The sequence below is a fragment of the Mesoplodon densirostris genome, chromosome 4 (genome assembly GCF_025265405.1).
Source record: "Mesoplodon densirostris isolate mMesDen1 chromosome 4, mMesDen1 primary haplotype, whole genome shotgun sequence".
NCBI lineage: Eukaryota > Metazoa > Chordata > Mammalia > Artiodactyla > Ziphiidae > Mesoplodon > Mesoplodon densirostris.
In genome coordinates, this window is record NC_082664.1 from 75562813 (window position 1) to 75585399 (window position 22587).

Genomic DNA, 22587 nt, shown 5'->3' on the forward strand with positions numbered 1-22587 from the left:
GCATGGAGGATTTGCCGTTGGGGGAGAGGGCAGAGAGGCTCTGAGGTGTTTCCACTGCAGTATACACCACAATATCAGCAAAACTCTGGCTGGCCCAATTCGCCTAGCTGACCACAACACCCTGGGAGTGGGTCTTGGTCTTGCCAGCAGACAAATCACTACCAAGGGCAGGAATGCAGACTGTTGGTTGCTTCACACCTACCCCAGCCACCTCCCCCACCAGCTGAAGCCTATGTGAAAATAGCAAAGCTTGATGGTTCAGAGCCAGGCTTGGAGGTCAGTTCCACACACGCTTGGGCCAGGTACTTACACTATCCGTGCTTCCGCTTCCTCACCTATAAAGAAGTAACAAAAGCAGTACCTATCTCCTTAGGGTTGATGTGAGAATTACCGTAAGCTAATCTATAATATGTACCTCCTACACGGTGAGCTTTAGACACGTGTTAGCTGTGATCTTAAGGCAGCTGGGGGAGAGCGGAAGCGTAGGACCATAATGTCCTCCTCAGCAACATCTCCCCCAATCCTCACCATCCCAGGCTTGGCGGTGGAGCTGGGAATCCGGTGGGAGAAGGGAGAGACAGCAGCTTAGAAGGCGGTTGACTGTGGGTTCCCAGAAGGTAAGGACTCCTTCCGTGGCGCCCTGCATACCCAGTGACAGTGAACCTGGCCGTGGCACCCGAGGAACAGCACTAGCTTCCGTTCGGCACCCCACCGGCACCCCCTTCCCCCCGCCCCTGAGGGCGGGACTGCAGAGGCTTCCGTCAAAGAAGGAAGTGGTCCAGGCAGTGTAGAGAAAGCAACCCGGGAAGCGGAATCCGTGCAGTGGCCTGGAGACTGACCCCTCTCCCGGCCCCCAACCCCTCTTCCATGCGTGCGGGCTCGCAACTTCCAGAAGCTGCTCGCACCTTCCAGCCTGATGTCTTGTGTTAAGTTATGGTGAGTGGAGAGTGAGCTATGGTTCCGCAGGCCCCCCCCCCACACACACACACACGGCACCCACGGACTTGCTCACAGAACGTGCCAAGGCCAGGGCACAGTGGGGCTCACGGGGGAGGCTGGGGATTGAACTGACCAACACGAGCTGAGTCACGGGGCTTGGGGGGTGGGGCGGTGCGGGGAGCCGCGCGGCCTTGGGGCCCTGGCCAGCGGGTGATGAGGCCCCCTCTCTCAGACACAGCGGTACCTCAGCCCCGCTGGTGCCCATCGAGGAAGTGGAGAACCCCGAGTGCAGGATTTGGCGCTGTCTTCCGGGCACAGCACAGGACTTGGGGTTTGGAAGTGGCGGTGAAGATCGTGAACTCGTGAGTGCCCCGAGCCGCTTGCGGCGGGTGTCTGGTCTGGGAGGCTGGGCAGAGGAGGAGGGGCCGCTGCGTGGCAGGGCCTGAGTGCGCAAGGGAAGGAACTTCCCAGGAGGGAGCTCGGCTCCAACCTGCGCCTGAGTGCCGGCTGGCGATATCCAGGGAGGTGAAGGCCATGGCAAGCCTGTTTAACAATCATGTGCTGCCCCTGCTGGGGGTCACAAAGAAACTGGAGGGGGAGTACGTGTCTGGGCCGGCTCTGGTGACTCAATTCATAGAGAACGGTTCCCTGGCGGTGCTGCTACAGCCCCAGTGCCCAAGGCCGGGGCCGCTCCTCTGCCGCCTGCTGCAGGAGCTGGTGCTCGGGATGTGCTCCCTGCACAGCCAGAACCCCATGCTTCTACACCGGGACCTCAAGCCCCCCAACGTCCTATTGGACTCAGAGCTGCATGCCAAGGTCAGCGCATCCATTACACAGCCCAGCCCCTGGACGAGGTCCTGCCCCAGAGCTGCTCCAGCCCCACCCACTGGACAGAGGACCTGCTGCAGCCCTGTCTTCTGAATACCATCAGCATCTCCCTCTGGACACAGGGCTGCCCAAGTGTCAGGAATCATCCAGGAGCTTTAGCCCCTGCCATACCAGGTGATAGAGGCCTTGGCCAACATGGTCAGTTCCATGGGTCCACCCCACAGGGCCCTCCAAAGACCCGTGGCTGACCTAGTCCAGGAGACTCAGACCTTGACCCAGCCCCATGGAGCGGGGACCCAGACCTCCAACCAGGAGCCCCACTGGTCCTACCATTCCGCTGACCCTCAACATCCCTTTTACAAGGCTGGGATCATAATATCTGTGCAGGCACAGAAGGGCCCGCACCTTCTGTGGGGGAGAGGAAAGGATTCTGGAGGCTGCTAGGCCCTGTCCATCTCTGTCTATCTCCTCCTTATCTCCTTTTGCAGCTGGCAGATTTGGGCCTGTCCGCGTTTCTGGGAGGCTCACAGTCAGGGACAGGATCTGGGGAGTCAGGGAGCACCCCAGCTTACTTGACCCCGGAACTGTTGGCTGATATAAACTGGAAGGCCTCCATGGCCAGTGATGTCTACAGGTAAGGTACTCCAAACATACATCCCCAATTTCTACACCTCTCTGGGTCCTTCTAAGGGATCGTATATGGAAAGGAGTCTCGTCAGCAGTTGGGTCAGGCCTCAGCTTTTTGTCTCCTGCAGCTTCGGGATCCTAATGTGGGCAGTGCGAGCCAGAAGAGAAGCTGAGAGTAAAACTCTAGGCAGACTCTGGGATCCTTCACCTCAGGTGCCCCCTCCCCCAAACCCCCAATCCCGAAGCCCTCCTCTTCCTGCTTCTTCCTCCTTCTTTACCTGCTCAGGCGGCCCTACCCCTCCCTCACATCTCCTACACTCCCTGCCCCTTTCCGTGATGGTGCAGGTGGCCTTCATACTCTGAATGCCTTCTCCTCACACCCACACCCCAGTAGTGGGCCATAAATCACTGCTGCGGGAAGCAGTGTGTGAGAGGCAGATCCGGCCTGCATTGACTGAGCTGCCCCAGTCTGGCCCTGAGATCCTGGCTTGGAAGTACTGAAGGATTTAATGCAGCACTGCTGGAGCCATGAGCCCCAGAAGAGGCCCTCCTTCCAAGGTGCGCTGGCCACTTAGCTGGCAGTTGAGGTAGGCCTGGATCTGTCAGCAGGGGCTTTTCACTGGAAAAGAAGTTTTGCTCACCTGCCACCCACTCTGCCTTCTCTCCAGAATGCCGACCAAACACCCAGAAAGTCCTCGATCTGGTAAAGAAAGGAGATGAATCTGGTAAAAAGATGAATGCTGCAGTCTCCTCAGTGAGTGGCCAACGCCCTCACCCCACCTAGCAGCTGGGCAGGATGGCACAACGTGGCTCCCTTGACCACCCAATGACTCCCCACTGACCACTGTTCTCTAAGCCTTGACTCTTGTCCCCAGTGTCCCTGCCCCATCCTTGAGTTCCCAGGCAACAGATATGAACCAAGAGACTCCTCCCTTGGGTTTGCTCTGGCTCTCCCACCTCCATGCCCAGCCAGCTCCCCATCCTTGCAGGTAAAGGAGTTCCTGTCTGAGCACAGGGGCAGCAGCAGGTTGTTGTCTGTCCTCAAGCCAGGCCCGGAAAGTACAGAAATGGATGGCCCTGGGGCGACCACAGGAAGCCATGATTCCATGGTCTCTGAAATGATGAACCTGAATCTGGAGGGGTACGACAGGTCTGTTCCTGAAAAATGTACAAACCTTTCTGAGAGCATCAGGGCCCAGAGAGGGCAGGTTCAGCCTGCCTGGACAGCAGAGACCTCTTCAGATTCAACAGCCTGACCTCCTCAAAATCCAGAGACCTTATCTGTCAGAAACCAGAAGCCCAGCCCCACCTCAGCTTGGACCCCAGGTCCTGGACCCCAAGGGTATCAGGTGAGACATTGGTAGGACTAGGGGATGCACTAGGACTCCTGTGAATCCTGTCCCCTTGCTAGGGGAGACTTGGGGCTGAGGGGGTCTGCAGTAGGGGGACAAGGCCCAGGACAGGGGCCCTGAGAGCCCTGTGTTGTTTGCAGGGGGCTGAGAGACGTGACACCAACTGGCCTCCCAGGGCGCCAGGGCCAAATCCAGTACCAGGTACCCACGCCCCACTCCTTCCTCCTTCCTTTCCCCTGCTCAATTCTTCCACCAGCTTCTTCCTCAAGACCAAATATAGATCCAGGGTACTTGGGGAGGGGAATGAGAAAGGGCTAGAGGCCACCTAACCCAACTTTCTCATTTTATAAATGAAGAAACTGACATCCACTGAGGTCACACAGCAAAGCCTGGATTTGCCCCTGAGCCTTCTGACTTTCCCCAACACCAGCTCTCTGAACCCCTGAATTCCATTCCATGGTTGCCATGTATGCCCAGAGGGTTTCCCATCAGAAAAGACCCAAATATCAGAGTCTCAGATGTTAGTTGCCACTCGTATTGAGCTTCTGCAAACCCAATTCTGAAGGTGCAGCCTGAAGAGCAAGGCTGAAGGTACACCTTGACCCAGTCACTGGCAGGCCCGGAGACCCCACACTTGCATTTCCCCAGGGTGAACGGGAGGTGCCACTGCCTCTCCACCCTGCGGCTCCTCCTCACTTTGAGTCTAGAGTCTAGAGAGCGCTTAACCCTCCCACCATCATCACTCTTTTTCTTAAAGGGCCACGGTTTCCTACCATACTTCATAGCCAAGGGGTACAGATTGGAAACAACAACCATATGATTATACAAGGAAGAACTGCCTCATCCGTTCAGGGCCTGGCATCTCGGGGCATGGATAGGGGCCCCCAGCGCACCCCCCAAGGAATAGGTTCGAAAGAAGGACGGCAAGAACCCGAAGCCTGGAGTGGGCCACGGGGCTGGTATCATAATAGCAGGAATTGAAGCAGCTTCTAAACTGCCTCCTGGACTTGAGGCAGCTAGCCTAGACTTTCTCTGAGGGCCATCAGGCCTGCACCCGAACTGTCTTTGTGGCCCCAGGAGTCAATAAATGTGGAATTTTAACCAAAGCACCACGAACGAGGCTAAAGCTTCAGCCAGGGGCAGGAAGGGACGTGGATTAGAGGCGGGGGAGCTGACATCGAGGGAGTAGAAGGCACTTCGGTGTCTGGCTAGGGCGGGAAGGGGGATGCTGAGGGCTGTAGGTGGGCAGAGTTGTGGCACACAAGGTCAGGGCCCAGCTGGCGGCGGCAGGAAGGAATCCTGGAGGTCTGGCTCCTGGGCAGCTCTAATCTCAGGGCAGAACACTTCCTGTAGAGCAGGCCCAGACCCCACCCTAAACCAAACCCTGAGGACAGAGGCTGTGGTCCTGCCACCACCTTTTCTCTGGGCTGTGGAGACTTGGCAGTGGAGTCCTGGGGAGGGGGCTCGCCATGGGAGTTCGCAGACCCCAGCACTTCTTTGCCCTGCATGATGCCCCTAGTCTCTCGTAGGTCAGCCCCCATTCTACCACCTCCCTCTGCTGCATACACCCATGCACACATTGCTTCCGTGGAGGCACTGGAACCCTTTGATTCTCAGCTGGTGTCTGGGAGTGGACAGTGACGGCTCCACAAAGCTACACGCAGATGGGCCCCTCCCCTGGAGCTGGACACCACTGGAGTGTGGACCACTCAGATACGGCCACAGCGCTGCCATCTAGGCTGGAGGAGCAGGGAGTGATCGCCTCCCATCCTGACCTAGAGCCTAGCCCCTGTATGGCACCATCTTCTTCCCTGCATCCCTGCCAGCCTTCGCTCCAGCCCACCCTCAGTCTCCCCACATCCAAGGTTCTGAACCCATTTTGACATTTGACGCTTGGCTCAGCCCACCCCACCCCTTGCGTCTCCCCCGTGGTCTGCATTCCTCTTCCTTGAGGGGACAGATGTGGGGAGGCTGTGGAGTTAGCAGAGACAATCAGAGTGGGGGAGGAGGCCTGCGGAGTCCGGCTAGGGCACAGGAAGGGCCGGGCTGTCCCACCGGGGAAGTGGGAGGGCGCCGAGGCGCCGGGAGGGAAGTGCCTGTTGCCCGGGGCTCAGAGCTAATAGCCTAGCAGCCAGTGTGACTCCGAAACCTGCCCTGGGGTTAGCCCGTTCAGCTGCGGCAGTGAGTTGGGGGAAAGGGGGTAGCCGGGGCTCCTTTGCTTCAACCCTGTGCCCCAGGCTTTTGCTAGAGCACCTCTGCAGTCTGGGTTTGAGGAAGGAGGAGCACAAGATTGAGCAGTCCCTTCACTGCCAACTGGGAGAAGGCAGGGAGGCCACAGGGAGTGCCTGGGAGGAGGTGGGATAGCGAGGTTGGGAGGTCCGGGCGCAAGTGGCTTGGACCTGGTGAGAACGGCACAGCTGGGGCTGGCTGGGGCCTCAGACAGTAACCCACCCTGGCCCTCCTCAGCCCCAGGGGTCACCCCCAGGCGGTGTAGCTCTGGGCAGGGGAGACCATGGCCCGCCTCTTCAGTCCCCGGCCGCCTCCCAGCGAAGACCTCTTCTACGAGACCTACTACAGCCTGAGCCAGCAGTACCCACTGCTGCTACTGCTGCTGGTGATTGTGCTCGTCGGGCTCTTGGCACTGCTCGCTGTTGCCTGGGCCAGCGGCAGGGTGAGTGGGGGGGGGGGCAGGCAGGGAGTGGGGCTCTGGTGCAGGGTGCCTCATCAGGGACAGCGGGAGGGTCACTGCCTCAGGGGCATTTTCAGGGTTGGGACTTGTGGGTCTTCTTTTCTTTTCTTTTGTTTCGGCCGCGCCTTGCAGCATGTGGGATCTTAGTTCCTGACCAGGGATCAAACCCACGGTCCCTTCATCGGAAGCACGGAGTCTTAACCACTGGACACCACCAGGGTAGTCCCACGTGGATCTTCTTTTCAATGTGCTTTCTTGGCTGGGACCCGGGAACCAAGTGCTAGACCTTGCTAGGAACTGCAGTGACCCTGCACAAGTCACTCTGCCTCTCTGGGCCACAGTCTCCGGGTCTGCACAAGGAGATAGCTGAGCCCTCGATGCTTCTAATTTCTCTGCGGGTACTGACAGACCTCAGACCTTACAAGCTTCTGTGATCTACTGGTCCTAGAATAAATCCAACACCGGAATTTCCAGTTTTCCGGCGGTGCGGGGGGGATTACACTGGGCCCCATGGGAATCTGCTTCCTGGTTTTCTTTCCCTCTTAGGGGCCATAGGACAGTTGTACCCACAGAGTCCCAGAAGACACTTTACATCCCGCTCTCATTTAGTTCCGAAATGAACCCGTTTCCAGTTTCTTTTGTGGGGGGAAAGGGTATCTTCAATTCCACTTCTGGAAGTATCCTGCTCCAAGTTTTCTTTTCATATTTCGGAGGCAAGGTGGGAAAACCACTGGATGTGACCAATCCTTGCCCATCCTCCTCCAAGTCCAGGAAGAGGTGGGGACAGACGGTGGAGACCGGGGTGGGAGTTGGGGGCTTCTATGCCTTGAGGTGATGGCGAGATCCAGCTCCCAGGCAGGCGAGGGAGGTTCTGGGCGCCCCCCTGCCCAAGCTCTGCTCAGGGGGGCCGGGGGGGGGCGGGGCCTGAAACTCTGAGCCTTGGCCCCTGGCAGGGAATCTCCCCAGCAAATTGGCCAGATTTGGATACACTCATGCCTAAGTGCCTTCTGTGAGCTGGAATTTCTCACTTGCTTTGGGATCCCAGGTTGGGGTGGAAGGGGTGCTTTAGTTCCGAGAAAACTGAGTCTCAGAAAGCTCCTGGATTCACAAATGGCCAATATAAAGTTGGAGCCAGGTCTTCTGGGTAGATGGCCCAAGGTTCAGTCCCCCTGCAGCATGCCAGTGAGAGTAGGTTGAATCACAGGGGACTGCTGACTCTCCTAGCACAGGGAGATCAGGTCGGTGCTTTGTGACCACCTAGAGGGGTGGGATAGGGAAGGTGGGAGGGAGACGCAAGAGGGAGGGGATATGGGGATATATGTATGCATATGGCTGACTCACTTTGTTATACAGCAGAAACTAACACAACATTGTAAAGCAGTTATACTCCAATAAAGATGTTAAAAAAGAAAAAAGAGAGAGAGGGAGGAGGCAGCATCTTAAACTCAAAAAGAAAAAAAAACAGATTATCAGCAATTTCATGTGGTTCAACCTAATATGAATGGCAAGTGAAGGTGCCCTACCTGCTCTTCTTACTTGGGTTTGAAACAGTTTTCAGAACGGGTCTGAGGGACTGCCCACTCCTCCTCTCCTTGGACAAGCTCCCCAAACTCCACACCCCAATCTTGCCTCATGTACCCCCTCCCCCGCAGGAGCTGGCCTCAGACCCGGGCTTCCTGACCACTATGCTGTGCGGGCTGGGCGGCTTCTCGCTGCTGCTGGGCCTGGCTTCCCGCGAGCAGCGACTGCAGCGCTGGACGCGTCCCCTGTCGGGCCTCGTGTGGGCAGCGCTGCTCGCGCTAGGCCACGGCTTCCTCTTCACCGGGGGCGTGGTGAGCGCCTGGGACCAGGTGAGGCAGGCCAAGCAGTGGGGAGGGGACTCCCGGGCCTCCAACGCGCACCCAGGCCCCGAGGAGCAGCGCAGCAGTGTAAGCGTGCAACTTCCCGTGCCCGTCTCCCCCAGGTGTCCTTTTTCCTTTTTGTCATCTTCACCGTGTATGCCATGTTGCCCTTGGGCATGCGGGATGCCGCCGCCGCGGGTCTCGCCTCTTCACTCTCACACCTGCTGGTCCTCGGACTGTATCTTGGGCCTCAGCCGGACTCACAGCCCGCGCTGCTGCCGCAGGTGAGCACGCACGGAGCACAGGTTGAGTCCGCTGGGCGCTACTTGATACCTCTGGGCATTCACCAACCGTTTGATGAGCTGTGACTCCAAGGCAGGGCGCAACGCTGGGCGCAGGGTACAAACACAGACCCCGACCTTGCCCTCGTGGAGCTGGTACAGAGCGCAGCGCGATGCCTGCAAACACCAGAAGAGGGCTCTGGGCCCACGGGGAAGGGAGTTCGCCAGGGGACTGGGGTGGTGGGGACAGATGTGGATGACGGAACCATCACAGAGAATGTAAAAATTGGAGCTTGAGTCGTGTTGTGCTGCGGCGCGGGTGGGGATGGTGGAGTAGTATTCCCAGCAGAGGAAACGTACGTGCAAAGGTTTCTAGACCTAAGAGGCCGTGTTGGTGCAGGAGCCAAGAGTCTGCTTGGAGCGGGGTGGGGGGGGAGTGGGGGGGGGAGAAGTGCCCCCTATGGGTCCCACAGTGTGGCACCCGTTGCCTCGAAATACTTCAGTCTCTTAACTGCAGAGTCCTCCTCAGCCCTCTCAGAGACCAATCCAGCTACACACAGTAGCCCCCCGACCCCGGGGTCCAGCGCCCTCTGAGACTGACCCTTCCCCACAGCTGGCGGCAAACGCGGTGTTGTTCCTGTGCGGGAACGTGGCCGGAGCATACCACAAGGCGCTGATGGAGCGCGCGCTGCGCGCCACGTTCCGGGAGGCGCTTAGTTCCCTGCACTCCCGCCGGAGACTCGACACCGAGAAGAAGCACCAGGTCCGCTGGGCCCGGGAGGCCGGGAGGGACAGGGGCTCGGAGAGGGGAGTTGTTCAGATCACACAACCTGGCTCTGGAAGCTGAATGACTTTGGCAGGGTCGCTTGACCCTCTGTTTCCTACTTTGTAAAATGTGGCTATCGCCCACCTTGGAAGGCCGGCCGTGAGGCTCAAGCAAACTGAAGCTTGTGAAAGCATTTTAGAACATTGTGATACTAAACGAAGGGCTCTAACTCCGGTGTTGGTGCTGGAAGTTCAGTCCCTAAAGGTGATCAGTGCAGGGCAGGGGTGGAGCCAGGCTGTAGGTGGTGGGGAGGACCTGGGCCAGCGCCCTGGGAACACCTCTGGGGCTGGGGAAGTCTGTGGGCTCCTAAGGGTTTGGGGGGCTGAGGCTCCTGATTTTAGGGGTAGGAGTGTTGGTGCTCATAGTCACCTCCCCCAGGAACACCTTCTCTTGTCCATCCTTCCTGCCTACCTGGCCCGAGAGATGAAGGCGGAGATCATGGCACGGCTACAGGCTGGACAGGGGTCGCGGCCAGAGAGCACCAACAACTTCCACAGCCTCTATGTCAAGAGGCACCAGGGAGTGAGGTATGAGGAAGGATGGCAGATGGGAGGGAATGTGGGCTGAGACCCCAGCCCCACTGATGCAGTCTGCCCTGCCCAGCGTGCTGTATGCTGACATCGTGGGCTTCACGCGGCTGGCCAGTGAGTGCTCCCCTAAGGAGTTGGTGCTCATGCTCAACGAGCTCTTTGGCAAGTTCGACCAGATCGCCAAGGTCAGAGCGGGCTTCCTTCCCCACCTTCAAACTCCCCACCCTGGAGAGCGCCTTCCGAGGGAAAATCCTGACTTATAAGATCCCAGTCCCACTTCCAAGTCCATGTGGGCTCCCAGATACTCCACTGCAGGTAGGAAACCCTCTCAAATATCCCCAGGTATGGAACTGCTCACTGCACACCTCAAACCTGGAGAGACCTTTCGACATCCTCACAGATGCCCCAAACACAACACCCCCAAACAGGCTCTGAGCCCCAGCATAGGTGTCTCTGGACACTGCAACCAAATCTAGATAGATTTTTCTGATGCACTAACATTAGGAGGCCCTTCCAAGGGAAATCTCTGCCCTCTGCATCTTCAGCCCAGCTACCTTCTCAGTCCCCAGGGATGCCCCTAAGCAACTTAATCTTGGGTGTCCCCCCCAAAAAAACCCTCAATCCTGAGATGACTTTGATATGCTCAAATCTGGATACACGCTACACATGCCAAAGCTGGAGAGAGCCACAGACATCCCAACCTTTCAGAAGCCCTTCTGAGAAAGACACCCACATAGGAGACCTCAGCCAGCCCCGTATCAAGTTAAGAGAGTCCCTAGATCTGACCCAGACAGTCCCAACCTCAGAAGTTCTTCAGGAATACCACATTTGTTCCCACTTTTCCCAACTCCCTCCTGCCTCCTTTGACCACTAGCCAGGTGACCCCTCCCCCTGTACACCCTTCCTCCAGGAGCATGAATGCATGCGGATCAAGATCCTGGGAGACTGTTACTACTGTGTCTCCGGGCTGCCGCTCTCGCTGCCAGACCACGCCATCAACTGCGTGCGCATGGGGCTGGACATGTGCCGGGCCATCAGGTCAGCTCGGGTGTGCAGGATGGATGTGGGGTGGGGGCAGGTAGGGTAGTAAAAGTCATCCCGGAGAGAGGGAGGGGTGCTGCCTGGGTAGGGCTGAAGGCAGCACTCAGGCTGTTCTCCACACACTCTGCTCAGGAAACTTCGGGCAGCCACCGGCGTGGATATCAACATGCGTGTGGGTGTGCACTCGGGCAGCGTGCTCTGTGGGGTCATCGGGCTGCAGAAATGGCAGTATGATGTCTGGTCCCATGACGTCACTCTGGCCAACCACATGGAGGCGAGTGGAGTGCCAGGGTGAGAGCTGGGGCTCCAGCAGGCTATAGCAAGAGCCCAATCAGGGCTTCCACATGCCTGGTTTTCATAGTTCTTTAAAATGGGCACGTTCCCAAGTAGGGCTCAGAGAGATCCTGGGGTACAGGGAGGGGAGCTGGGAGACACCTCCTGTAGCACAGGGCCTTGCTTGAAGTCAGACCTCCAGGAAGGATCCTCGAAAGAAATGAGAGATTTGGAAGCCCTCCCTTCTGATTCCCACCGCCCCCTCCTTCCAGACGAGTACATATCACAGGGGCTACGCTGGCGCTGCTGGCAGGGGCTTACGCTGTGGAGGATGCAGCCATGGAACACGGGGACCCATACCTTCGGGAGCTAGGGGAGCCCACCTACCTTGTCATCGATCCCCGGGTAAGACCCCAGCCTGGGCCCCATGGGCTGGCCCACCCTAACCATCCACAGCCAATGGGCCTGATGAGACTGAGCTCCTATGTCCTGAAGTGTGTATCGTGGGAGAGGGGACACAAGCCTTTAAGGGGTGTGGGGAGAACGGGGAAGGGTCTGTGATCTTGACTTTCAGCCCTCATGTGCCCCAGGCTGAGGAGGAGGATGAGAAGGGCACTGCAGGCGGGTTGCTGTCCTCTCTTGAGGGCCCCAAGATGCGTCCATCACTGCTGATGACCCGCTACCTGGAGTCCTGGGGTGCAGCCAAGCCTTTCGCCCACCTGAGCCATGTGGAGAGCCCTGTGTCCACCTCCACCCCTCTCCCGGTACGTGCACCTCCTTCATGAGCCCAACACTTACGTAAACCCACCCCCATTGCCCACTTCCAGCCCCTCCCACCCCCACCACCAGTGAGTCACTTGACATCACAAGGTCCTGAACTTTCTGGTCACCCTAGTTACTGGTTCAGGACCTTCCTTGCCTTCTTTCCAGAGAAAGGGCAAAGATGACTGCCCTCTGAGCTCAGCTCAGAGTCGACCCAAGATCCCACAGACACCATGTCCCTTGCTCCCCAGCCTCTACTCAGGAAAGCCCCTTCCCCTGGTACCATACTTCCTCCTCACTCTGAGGCCAGTGGTGCACACCTGTTCCCACCAGGAAGTGTCTCTGTTTAGCTCAGTCCTACGACTGCACGCTCTCTCCTTCAGTCCCCTCTGGGACCGGGAAGGCGGGGCCAATCGCTTGTTGCCCCTACTCTCCAACACTTGTACACAAATAAAATGAGGTGACAGTGAAAATCTCTCATAGCCTTGAAGAAGAAAATCACCAGGAGTGGGCGGGAGTGGGGAGGGAGAGAGGGCAGCCGGCCTACCCCTCTGCTGGGGGAAGTTAGGGCAGGGCCAGTTACTGGCTGATCTATGCATAGCACTTCAAGGTAGTCAGTGATTCACCAGCTGCTGGAGGAGCCTGGATCTCCTCCACCAGCCGACTCTTGAGGTTGGTACTTGATGACAAGCGGCCAGAACCCCCTCATGCAGGGACCCAGGCCATGTCCCTAAAGGCTTGCCCTGGGATTACATTCCTCAGCCTGTTCTCCTCCATTTTACCCGATCTGCCCAAAACCTGTTCAGCATTCCCAACCACCTATCCACAGATCTTCCCAGAATCTTCTCTACTAGGTAAACCTGCTTGAATCTATGGGGTGACTACAGAGTACCCTTTCTGTGTCCCATCCCCACTCTTCTCCCATCCAGCAGGAAAGCAGGCCAGAGATCAGTGGGCAACAGTGGGGAGTGGGGAGGGGGCGGACCTTGGCAGCAGTGGCTCAGTGGCCGAGCGCTTCATTTCAAGCCTCAGCATGGGGGAGGGGAGCAGTCAGAGGGCTAAGCTGGCAGGATGGAGAGGAAGGAAGAGCCCAAGACCCAGCTGACTGTTGCAGGATGAGACCTCCCAGTGGGGGTGGGGTACAAAGGGGTTTGCCGGGAGCCCAGGGGCTGTAAGACAGTATTGGATACAATCCCCGTGGCGGGGAAGCCCCCCAGAACCCATGCCGGAACTCCCCAACCCCCCACTGGCATGCAGGCTAAGAAGTTCAGGGCAGAGTGGGAATCCCTTGCTCTAAGGTATCTCCTGAGGCAGGACCTCACCAGCCCAGAGACTCCCTTCTCAGCCCCTGATATCCCAGGGTCTCATTCAAATGTTAGGAATCCTGAGAATCACACTTAGCCTACTATTAAACAATGCAGAACTTTGGGGTCGTGGGGTGCTATTTGTGTGGTGGCTACCATCCATCCGTTCATTCCTTCCTTCCACAATCTTTGAGCACCTACTATGTTGCAGGCACTAGGTTAGTTCTTGAGAAGAGAGAAATGAATAAGACGTTTTCCCTGCCTCCAGCTAACTTATAGGCATGGGGCCCCGGATGGGGGGCGCAGGTAGGTAGTCTGATAAAAGTGAGGATCAGGCATAGATGCATAGATGGCCCCACGCCTAGAACATACCTCTCAGTCGCTCTCTGTCTCTCCCTCTCTGCTCCTCTCACATACACGAGGTTTTGGTTTGGGGGATGATGTGGCCCCCTGTGACCCTGCTTCCTTCACATGAGCCAGGCGAGTGGGGAAGGACGGTCACCATACATCTTCGCCCCCTTCCTTGGCGCTTGTCTTCACCTGCTTGCGTGCTCCTTCTCACATCTCTGCACACATTGCGTATTCCTTTTGGTGCAGAAGAGAGTGACTGTAACCAGGTTTGTTTCTCTTCCTCTTTCCCTTTCTTCTCCATGTTCGTTTCCCTCCCTCACCACCTCCCAGCTCAGCCTGACCATCACGAAAGGGCAGAGGAGATTCAGAGTGTTCTGCATTGCCATTCCAGTTTCAACCAACAGGGATTTTTTGGCATGGGGTGATGGGCAAGTCACTGCCTTTGGAATCTGTTGCAGTCCTTAGGGAAGATGAGACAAGGAATCAACAGCCACTCATGCCTACAGAGGATCCAGGGTTGCCTCCTAAGCAATAGAAACTATGAGGAAATCAGAGAGTATAGAGACTCTGGGAGTCCAAAGAGTCAGGAGGAAGCTTGAAGAAGTAAATACGGTTCGAACCTTCCCTTGAGGGTAGGTGGGATTTGGTAGAGATGGAGATAGAAATGGAGATATACAGGGAGAGATAGATATATATAGAGAGAGAGGCAAGGGAAGCAGCCAGGTCAAATGCTTCATTAGAGGCAAGGGAAGCAGCCAGGTCAAATGCTCAAGTCAAGGCCGGGTGTAGGTAATGGAATGCCTCACTGCAGAGAGGCTCCACCATGGTTGAGGACGCTCACCATCTTTCATCTTCCCCCATCCTTGTGTTCTCCCTGCAGGAGAAGGCCCTGTCTTCCTTCAGCCCCCATTGGAGCCTAGACCGGTGAGGAGGCCTGAACAACTTTGACAGTGGGGCTGTCCCAGTGACCTACCTCCATCCTCCCTGGGGGGCTTCTCCTGCTTTGCCCAGATGCTTTTGAGGATCTCCCTGGTGACAGGCTGGGCTCTCACTGTGCAGGAGCCGTACCCCCCGGGGACTAGATGATGAACTAGACACCGGGGATGCCAAGTTCTTCCAAGTCATCGAACAGCTCAACTCTCAGAAGTACGGAGAGCAGGAGAGGGCTGGGAGGGCTGGAGGCCTGGGCTCATGTGGTAGAGGAGGGGTGGTAGGACCTGGAAGGAAGGGAGAGCCTTCCCAGCCCTAGCCCTTCGACTCACCTGACCACGCCCTCCTCCCTGCCCCTTCCTCTTCCGGGCTTACTGCCCCCACCCTCCACCAGACAGTGGAAACAGTCAGAGGACTTCAACCCATTGACACTGTACTTCAGAGAGAAGGAGATGGAGAAAGAGGTAGACTGGGGGGATGTCACCATAGGACTTCCCAACCTCAGTTCCTCCACCCTGGGGAGGGAGCAGGCCCTGTGGTCCCACCTCCCCTCCCCAGGTCGGCCCAGTTTGTGACCCTGGCGGGTGAAGGGCTCATACCCATCTATTGAATTACTGGGTGGTGATGGGAGGGAGGAGGGCAGCTCCTTGGGGAACAGGTAGAGGCTACCTGGGGTGGAACTGGAGGGGGGGCAGTGAGGCTGGGGGCCCAATCCTTGCCTGGGACTGACACCTTCAAGGTGATGAGCAGCACTGGTGCCCTGTCTCCACCGACCCCCTCCCTTCCAGTATCGGCTCTCTGCACTCCCCGCCTTTAAATACTATGCAGCCTGCACCTTCCTGGTTTTTTTCTCCAACTTCATCATCCAGATGCTGGTGACAAACAGGTGAGGGACCCCTAGGCAAGGGAAGCCCTGATTCTCAAAAACTGAACCCCTGGCTCTTCCAGACCCCTGGCCCACACTTTCTTCCCTTGCCCACTTCCGCTCGGCTCAGGGCACTGAGCCACAGAGGAAATGGAAATATGTGGTCTGGGGAACTGGTAATCATAGCCCTCATCTTACTATCTTACATCCAGTGGACTTTCTATGTACCCCAAGCATTTTCACATACCTGTCTTTCAATTCTAACAACAGTCCCATGAAGGACGTTTTGTTCCCATTGAGAAGTCCAAATCTCACAGCAAATGAGCTTAGAGAGTAGATCCTCACTCCCAGTTCACTGCTAGGAGGGGTGAGGACTCATTCAAAACTCAGCCAGATGAAAGAGCTTTGGCCTGAAAGCGCAGAGACCAGTCTGATGCAGCCTCAGCCACTCTTGTGAGTCCCCTGTCCCCTTCCAATATTGTCCCTACATTATCCCAGTACTGTCCTTGACCCCTCAGCTTTCCCAGATCATCAGCATGTAATGCCTTTCATCAGCCTAGACCTCATCGGCAGCCGGTTCAGATCCCCAGGACCGCTTTTCCCCATGTCTCCCAACCAGACTGAACGGCACCCTCCTAGCGCACAGAAAGCCTCTTCTGGCTCTTTAAGGCCTCGCTCTTGTCTCTCTTTAGGCCCCCAGCTCTGACCATCACCTATAGCATCACCTTCCTCCTCTTCTTCCTCCTCCTCTTCGTCTGCTTCTCAGAGCACCTGACGGTGAGGTGGGCTTGGGGGCAGAGTGGCGAGCTGGGGCCCTGACCACGACTTGGCCTGCAGTGGGCGCCCCAGCCCCACGGCTAAGACTCCCATGCTCCTTCCACAGAAGTGTGTCTTGAAAGGCCCCAAGATGCTGCACTGGCTGCCCACACTGTCTGTCCTAGTGGCCACCCGGCCCGGACTGCGAGTTGCCCTGGGCACCGCTACCATCCTGCTTGTCTTCTCCATGGCCATTACCAGCCTGGTGAGAGAGAGGGGGCCCTATGCACCCCCATTAGGGCATGCTGGACCTGCCAGAGCCTGAAAGAAGACCCCTGGATTTGGGAGGACTGCTGGACTAAAGCCAGGGGATGCTGGAAATGTCGGACAAGTATAAAAGAAAATTATAGTCGCCCACAACCTACCACCTGGGCATAATCATTGTTAATAACACTTCGGTGGATATCCTTCCTATCTTTTTTCTATGTATGCAGACCTTCCTTACTTACCTTACTCACTATGATTTTGTAAGCTGAGTTTGGCTGATTTTTCAGAACTTAGAATCGTTCCTAGAATTCTATCCCTGAAAAGCACCTTAGGAATCATCCCCTATCCAAGTTACAGAAGCAGAAGCTGGGGCCCAGAGAGGTTAAGTGGCTGGCAAAAGATCACACAGTGGATCCATGACAGACTAGAGCTCAGGACACCCACTCTCCCAATCCCTGCCCACCCTGGCCCCTGCCAGCGAGGACCCCAGCGCTGAGGCTCCCTCACCAACCAGAGATAGCAGGCTCCGCCCCTTTGGAGGAGTCTGGCCACAACTCATCCCTGGGTCAGCTGCAACCTGGCACAAGCCACCACTGTGCCCAAGGAACTGCCTGCCCGCCTCAGCTCCTTGTCTCCTTCTGCAGGTCTTCTTACCGGCAGCATCAAACTGCCCTTTCTGGGCTCCCAATGTGTCCTCCACGGCTTCCAACCTCTCCTGGGAGCTCCCTGGGTCCCTGCCTCTCATCAGCGTCCCCGTGAGTATCCCTCACAGCCCTGAATCTCCTTCTCCAGAGCCTTCCTCCGCCCCTCCCCCACCCCTTAGTTGAAGAACTCTTCATCCTGTGGACTGGGACAGATATAAGTCACACTTGGTGTGTGTGTGTGTGTTTGTGGCCGACACCCTCTGCCCTCCTGATAGGACTGGACCCTGGGAGGGGCAGGACAGGAGCCCTGGGGTGTCCCCTGCCCCTGCCCGAGGGACATGCCCCACCTCCTGACTGCCCTGCCCGGGCCCCCAGTACTCCATGCACTGCTGCGTGCTGGGGTTCCTCTCCTGCTCCCTCTTCCTGCACATGAGCTTCGAGCTGAAGCTGCTGCTGCTGCTGCTGTGGCTGGCAGCCTGCTGCTCCCTCTTCCTGCACTCCCACGCCTGGCTGTCCGACTGTCTCATCGCCCGCCTCTATCTGGGCACCTTGGACTCCAGGTGCGCACGGCCGCTGCACAGTGGGGCACAGGCTGCGATGGGACAGAGCAGAACTGTTTTCATCTCTTTGTCTGAACCACCCACAGGGCAAAAGGAGAGGGAGGCCGAGGGCTACGTGGGCACCAGTGCGGGAGGTTGGGGGGGAGAGGCCATCGAGAAGGGGCAGGGCAAAGGGACGCCCTGATCTGTAGCCTCCTCAGGCCAGGAGTGCTGAAGGAGCCTAAACTGATGGGAGCAATCTCCTTCTTCATCTTCTTCTTCACCCTCCTGGTCCTGGCTCGGCAGGTAAGTCTCCCAGCTCAGCCCTCCAGGGCCTCCCTAGGAAGGGTGAGGCGGAGTCCCCATGTGTGTGACTTGGTCTTTCCCTTATTCTCGTATTGCCTTTCCCTTATTCTCACCTCTCCAGGGTGGAGTCCAAATGGGTGTCCATTAGAAGCTTCTAAGTGAACCTTCCTGCTCCCTTTCTTTCTCCTTCACTCCCCGAGGGGAGCGCCCTCAAATTCTCCCCTCCCTTCCTCCCTCCCACCCCAATCTAGGAGAATCATGCTTAAGAAAATATCTGCTGCCACTACTGTCCTTGCTAGTTTGAATCTAGATTCAAGGCAGTCTCCCAAGGGATAGTTGCACCTTAATTCTTTTCTCTAAACTGGGGGTAGGGGATGGTTTTAAGCGTCATGGAGTGAGGGGTGGACACTTAGGAGCTGGGGCTCCCCCTGTACTGTCTCTTCCCGTGGCCCCCTGGTGACCCTCCCCAGAATGAGTATTACTGCCGCCTGGACTTCCTGTGGAAGAAGAAGCTGAGGCAAGAGCAGGAGGAGACAGAGACGATGGAAAACCTGACTCGACTGCTCTTGGAGAATGTGCTCCCCGCGCATGTAGCCCCCCAGTTCATCGGCCAGAATCGGCGCAACGAGGTGACTCCCCACCCCCAGCTCCTGAGCCCCAGACGATGAAAGTCTTGGCTTGGCCCATCCTCTCTGGACTCCTGTACCATGGGTTGGGTGGCTGCCCGAGCCCTGGTGCCTCTCAGGTGGCTCCATTTTCACAAGATCTTAGGCTCTGTCTTTGGTGAGCACGGAATCTCTGCCGCCCAAGTTCTTACTTGGAAGGAGTGTCCTCTCTAATGGCCACTCTCTACACTTCAGAAGCCTCATCGCATGTCGATGGGAATTGTGTGAAGGACACAGTCCACCCATCTCTGTAGCCCTGCATTATCCAGTATGGTAGCCGTTGGCCTTGTGTGGCCATTTAAATTTAAATTAATGAAAATAGAAAATTCACTTCCTCGGTCACACTGGCCACATTTCAAGTGTTCAACAGCTGCTCGTGGCTAGTGGCCGCCATACTGGGCGGCACATATAATAGGCGTTTCCATCACCACAGAAACTTCGGTTGAATGATGCTGCTCTAGATCCTCAAATATCTTGCTACAGTCAGAGGATCAGAAGGTCACTCACATATCCACACCATCTTCTCTGTACCACCACCACCTCACACTGTCTGCTGTGGAAATGCTCTTGGCCTGTATCAAGAGGGTGTTAAAAGAAATGGCTCAGGGGCTATGTCGCAGCCTTGTGCCTCACCACATGCTCTCTGCTCTCAAGATCAGTAGTAGCTCTGCTTCTCCTGGTTTCTTCTCTTATAGACACTGGAAATCTGGTAACTGATCCTGTTTCTGTCTTCTCATTGGCTACTAGGAAGCTCAGAGCCAGAATCTAGGATTAATGAGGATTCCCCCTTTCCCTATTACTGCTCTTTTTTTTTTTTTTTTTTTGAGTTTGAACAGCAAAATCCTTTCCTCAAAGCTCTGGAGGCTATTATTGCTTCATTTTATCTTCCAAACTGTAGCTATCTTTGTAAGCTGACTTAACTGACTTAACACTTTTCAGCAATAAGATAGGATACACAGATAATTCCCATGGACATGATCCCAGTTCCAAAAGAGACTCCCTTCACGTTGCTGTGAGGTTATCTTGACTCTAAACCTCTGTCTCTCCTGGAATTGCAATGATACCCAATCTTTAACTCTTGAGTCACATCCCTGGGGTAACCTGGCCCTACCCCTCTCCTTCCTTCCCGATCCTTCTTAAACCAAGGCGGAGGAGTGTGGACACAGGGAGGAGGACCCATGTAGACCCAGAAGGGGGAAGAATGTGGCATAGCCCCTTACCCCAACCTCCTGCCCTCCCAGGACCTCTACCACCAGTCCTACGAGTGTGTTTGTGTCCTCTTCGCCTCAGTCCCAGACTTTAAGGAGTTTTACTCTGAATCCAGCATCAACCATGAGGGGCTAGAGTGTCTGCGGCTGCTCAATGAGATAATTGCTGATTTTGATGAGGTGACAACTTGAAAGGTCTCCCCAGACCCTATGACCTGGATTCTAGAATTTCCCATTTCCCACCAGTCCCTCCTTCCACTTCGCTCTCCCAGCCATGAGGCCCATCCTCCCTCCCCAGTCCTCCTGCTTCTCCTCTGATCCCCCAGCTCTGCCCTCCCCAGCAACTCTGCCCACTACCAACTCTCCTCCTGCCACCATCCCTGACCCCACAACTGGTCCTTTAGCTTCCAAAATCCTGGGGCTGGGCTTCTGGGAGAGAGCAAGAGAGACTGGGGACACAGCCTCCTTTCCGTACAGCTGCTCTCCAAGCCCAAGTTCAGTGGGGTGGAGAAAATCAAAACTATCTGCAGCACCTACATGGCAGCTACAGGCTTGAACGCCACCTCTGGACAGGACGCACAGCAGGTACAGCGTCCCTTCATTTCCTACTAACCCTCGTCCGGGCTCTCATTGGTGGGCCCATAAGTGGGCCTTATCCCTGTGACCTCATTGATCCATCCCGGTGGGCCGGCCCTTTGCCAGGATGCGGAGCAAAGCTGCAGCCACCTTGGCACCATGGTAGAGTTTGCCGTGGCCCTTGGGTCTAAGCTGGACATCATCAACAAGCACTCATTCAACAACTTCCGCTTGCGTGTGGGTGAGGACCCTCCCTTGCTGGGACAGTCTGGGACCTCCTCCTCACTTTCCCAAGCTCTCCCTCTCCTGAATCCTTTGTTAGCTGCTCCCCAGCTCACCCCGGGAGCCCCCTCCAGACTCACCCCTTGGGATGGAGCATGAAGCTGCTGGGCCAGAAGCTATGAGATCCATCCAATTCTTTCCCTAAGCCGCACTCCTCCAGCCCCTCCTCCTTTCTTCCAAGGCCCCTGGGCTCTTCACCCTAGTTCCTTGAGCTTCATCTTCTCCTCCGCTTCCTCGAAATCCCCCCCTCAGGGCCCCTCTTTACCGTACCTCTTGTCAGGGTTAAACCACGGACCTGTAGTGGCCGGAGTGATTGGGGCCCAGAAACCACAATATGACATCTGGGGCAACACGGTGAACGTGGCCAGCAGAATGGAAAGTACAGGCGTCCTGGGCAAGATCCAAGTGAGGGAGCCACATTGGAGGCATGGGGGCAGGGGGATGGGGATAGGGCCACTCCCACATTCCCTCACCCCCCTCCAATTGCAGGTGACCGAAGAGACAGCCTGCGCCCTGCAATCCTTAGGCTACACCTGCTACAGCCGGGGCATCATCAAGGTCAAAGGCAAAGGGCAGCTCTGCACCTACTTCCTGAACACAGATTTGACACGAACTGGACCTCCCTCGGCCACCCTAGGCTGAGAACCCCACACCCTCCTCCCACCTATAAGATCCTCAATAAAGATACTCTGGTATGTCTGGGTTAGAACTGATGTCAGAAGCTACTAGTGTATCTTCTCCTCTCCTCTCAGTAGTATGGCTTCTTCTCAGGCCAAACTGAGTGTTTGTGTGCATGCAAGTGTGAGCATGAGTGTGTTAAAAAGGAGTGATTCTTTCTCACAAGCTCAGCAAGACGACTGTCTCAGCCTTCCTGCCTGCCTGCCAACGTGGTTCCAGTGTTTTGTGCCCTTGGAAGCAGAAAGGATTTTATCCACATGACTCAAAACAAAGACTTGTCCTTTCCTGCTCCCCATCCACAAATACTGGAAAGAATCTCCAGTAAAATGTCATTTGATCTTTATTCATTCAACAAACACTAAATAAGCACCTGTTATGTGCTTACTATGTAGCATGGGCGGGAGGCCTGGGAAATAATCTATTAGGTCCTTCCCTGTTTTTTTTGTTGTTGTTTTTTGGGTTTTTTTAAAATTAATTTATTTATTTATGGCTGTGCTGGCTCTTCGTTTCTGTGCGAGGGCTTTCTCTAGTTGCGGCAAGTGGGGGCCACTCCTCATCGCAGTGCGCAGGCCTCTGACTATCGCGGCCTTTCTTGTTGCGGAGCACAGGCTCCAGACGCGCAGACTCAGTAATTGTGGCTCACGGGGCTAGCCGCTCCGCGGCATGTGGGATCCTCCCAGACCAGGGCTCGAACCCATGTCCCCTGCATAGGCAGGCAGATTCTCAACCACTGCACCACCAGGGAAGCCCCTCCTCCCTGTTTTGGCTGCTGTTCTCAAACAGGCCCACCATTCTTTCTAGCAAGGACCTGTAGACAGACAGTTTGAGGGTCTCCTGTTCTCAGGTCCCTCAGATTCCCCCCTGCTTCCTTTTGCATCCTTCTGCACAGTTGCCGATATTCCGTGGGTCTTGAAGCATCCAGGGCTCATTCCCACTTGCTCATATTTTTGGGTCCATGGGAGATATCTTGACACCCTAAGTTTGTTGCAGATGTTGCACGTGGATTTGGGGGTTTTCTCCTAGTTGTCTTTCTTTTTTTATAGGAGACATTCAAAAAGTACACTGCTGCTACCATCTTCTATTTTTTTTAAAACGAATATCGTATATTTTTATTTTATTTATTTATTTATTTATTTTTAATTTTGGGCTGCATTGGGTCTTCATTGCTGCGCGCAGGCTTTCTCTAGTTGTGGCGAGCGGGGGCTACTCTTTGTTGCAGTGCGCGGG

At 56.1% G+C, this 22587-nt stretch overlaps 2 protein-coding genes and 1 long non-coding RNA gene across 10 annotated transcripts; all 3 read left to right on the forward strand.

Annotated features, from left to right (window-relative positions):
- The first annotated feature begins 779 nt into the window (after window positions 1–779).
- On the forward strand, window positions 780–2926 carry RIPK3 (receptor interacting serine/threonine kinase 3). The gene is given in 7 exon segments (XM_060096066.1): window positions 780–936; window positions 1172–1225; window positions 1227–1305; window positions 1441–1755; window positions 2256–2401; window positions 2523–2739; window positions 2789–2926. Coding segments are annotated over 7 exon segments (969 nt in total). The 5' UTR covers window positions 780–916.
- Window positions 2927–3647: 721 nt separating this feature from the next.
- LOC132488335 (uncharacterized) lies at window positions 3648–4883 on the forward strand. The gene is made up of 3 exons (XR_009531736.1): window positions 3648–3743; window positions 3887–3947; window positions 4504–4883. It is a non-coding gene; the product is annotated as an uncharacterized LOC132488335 (long non-coding RNA).
- A 944-nt stretch (window positions 4884–5827) lies between these two features.
- ADCY4 (adenylate cyclase 4) lies at window positions 5828–21379 on the forward strand. 8 transcript variants are annotated; one of them, XM_060096376.1, is made up of 26 exons: window positions 5828–5927; window positions 6213–6417; window positions 8088–8285; window positions 8399–8560; window positions 9171–9320; window positions 9762–9910; window positions 9987–10098; window positions 10824–10951; window positions 11087–11245; window positions 11500–11632; window positions 11818–11991; window positions 14525–14568; window positions 14704–14790; window positions 14969–15038; window positions 15363–15460; window positions 16132–16216; window positions 16323–16460; window positions 17107–17217; window positions 17482–17666; window positions 17858–17951; window positions 18422–18580; window positions 19858–20004; window positions 20302–20409; window positions 20527–20641; window positions 20963–21087; window positions 21172–21379. In XM_060096376.1, the coding sequence occupies exons 2-26, from the start codon at window positions 6259–6261 to the stop codon at window positions 21322–21324; spliced, it is 3243 nt and encodes a 1080-aa protein (XP_059952359.1). In that variant the 5' UTR covers window positions 5828–5927; window positions 6213–6258; the 3' UTR covers window positions 21325–21379. The 8 variants fall into 8 exon arrangements, 7 of the variants coding, with proteins under 7 accessions (XP_059952359.1, XP_059952361.1, XP_059952360.1 ...); XM_060096378.1 differs by having other exon boundaries at window positions 17867–17951; XM_060096377.1 differs by having other exon boundaries at window positions 6232–6417.
- Window positions 21380–22587: the final 1208 nt, after the last annotated feature.

Bases quoted from the DNA above. Each gene is read 5' to 3' on its own strand.
- ADCY4 (XM_060096376.1), top strand. From the start codon at position 6,259: ATGGCCCGCCTCTTCAGTCCCCGGCCGCCTCCCAGCGAAGACCTCTTC. The intron at 9,321-9,761 runs GTCCGCTGGGCC...CACCTCCCCCAG, and splicing joins ACACCGAGAAGAAGCACCAG to GAACACCTTCTCTTGTCCAT. The intron at 17,667-17,857 runs GTGCGCACGGCC...CCTGATCTGTAG, and splicing joins CTGGGCACCTTGGACTCCAG to CCTCCTCAGGCCAGGAGTGC.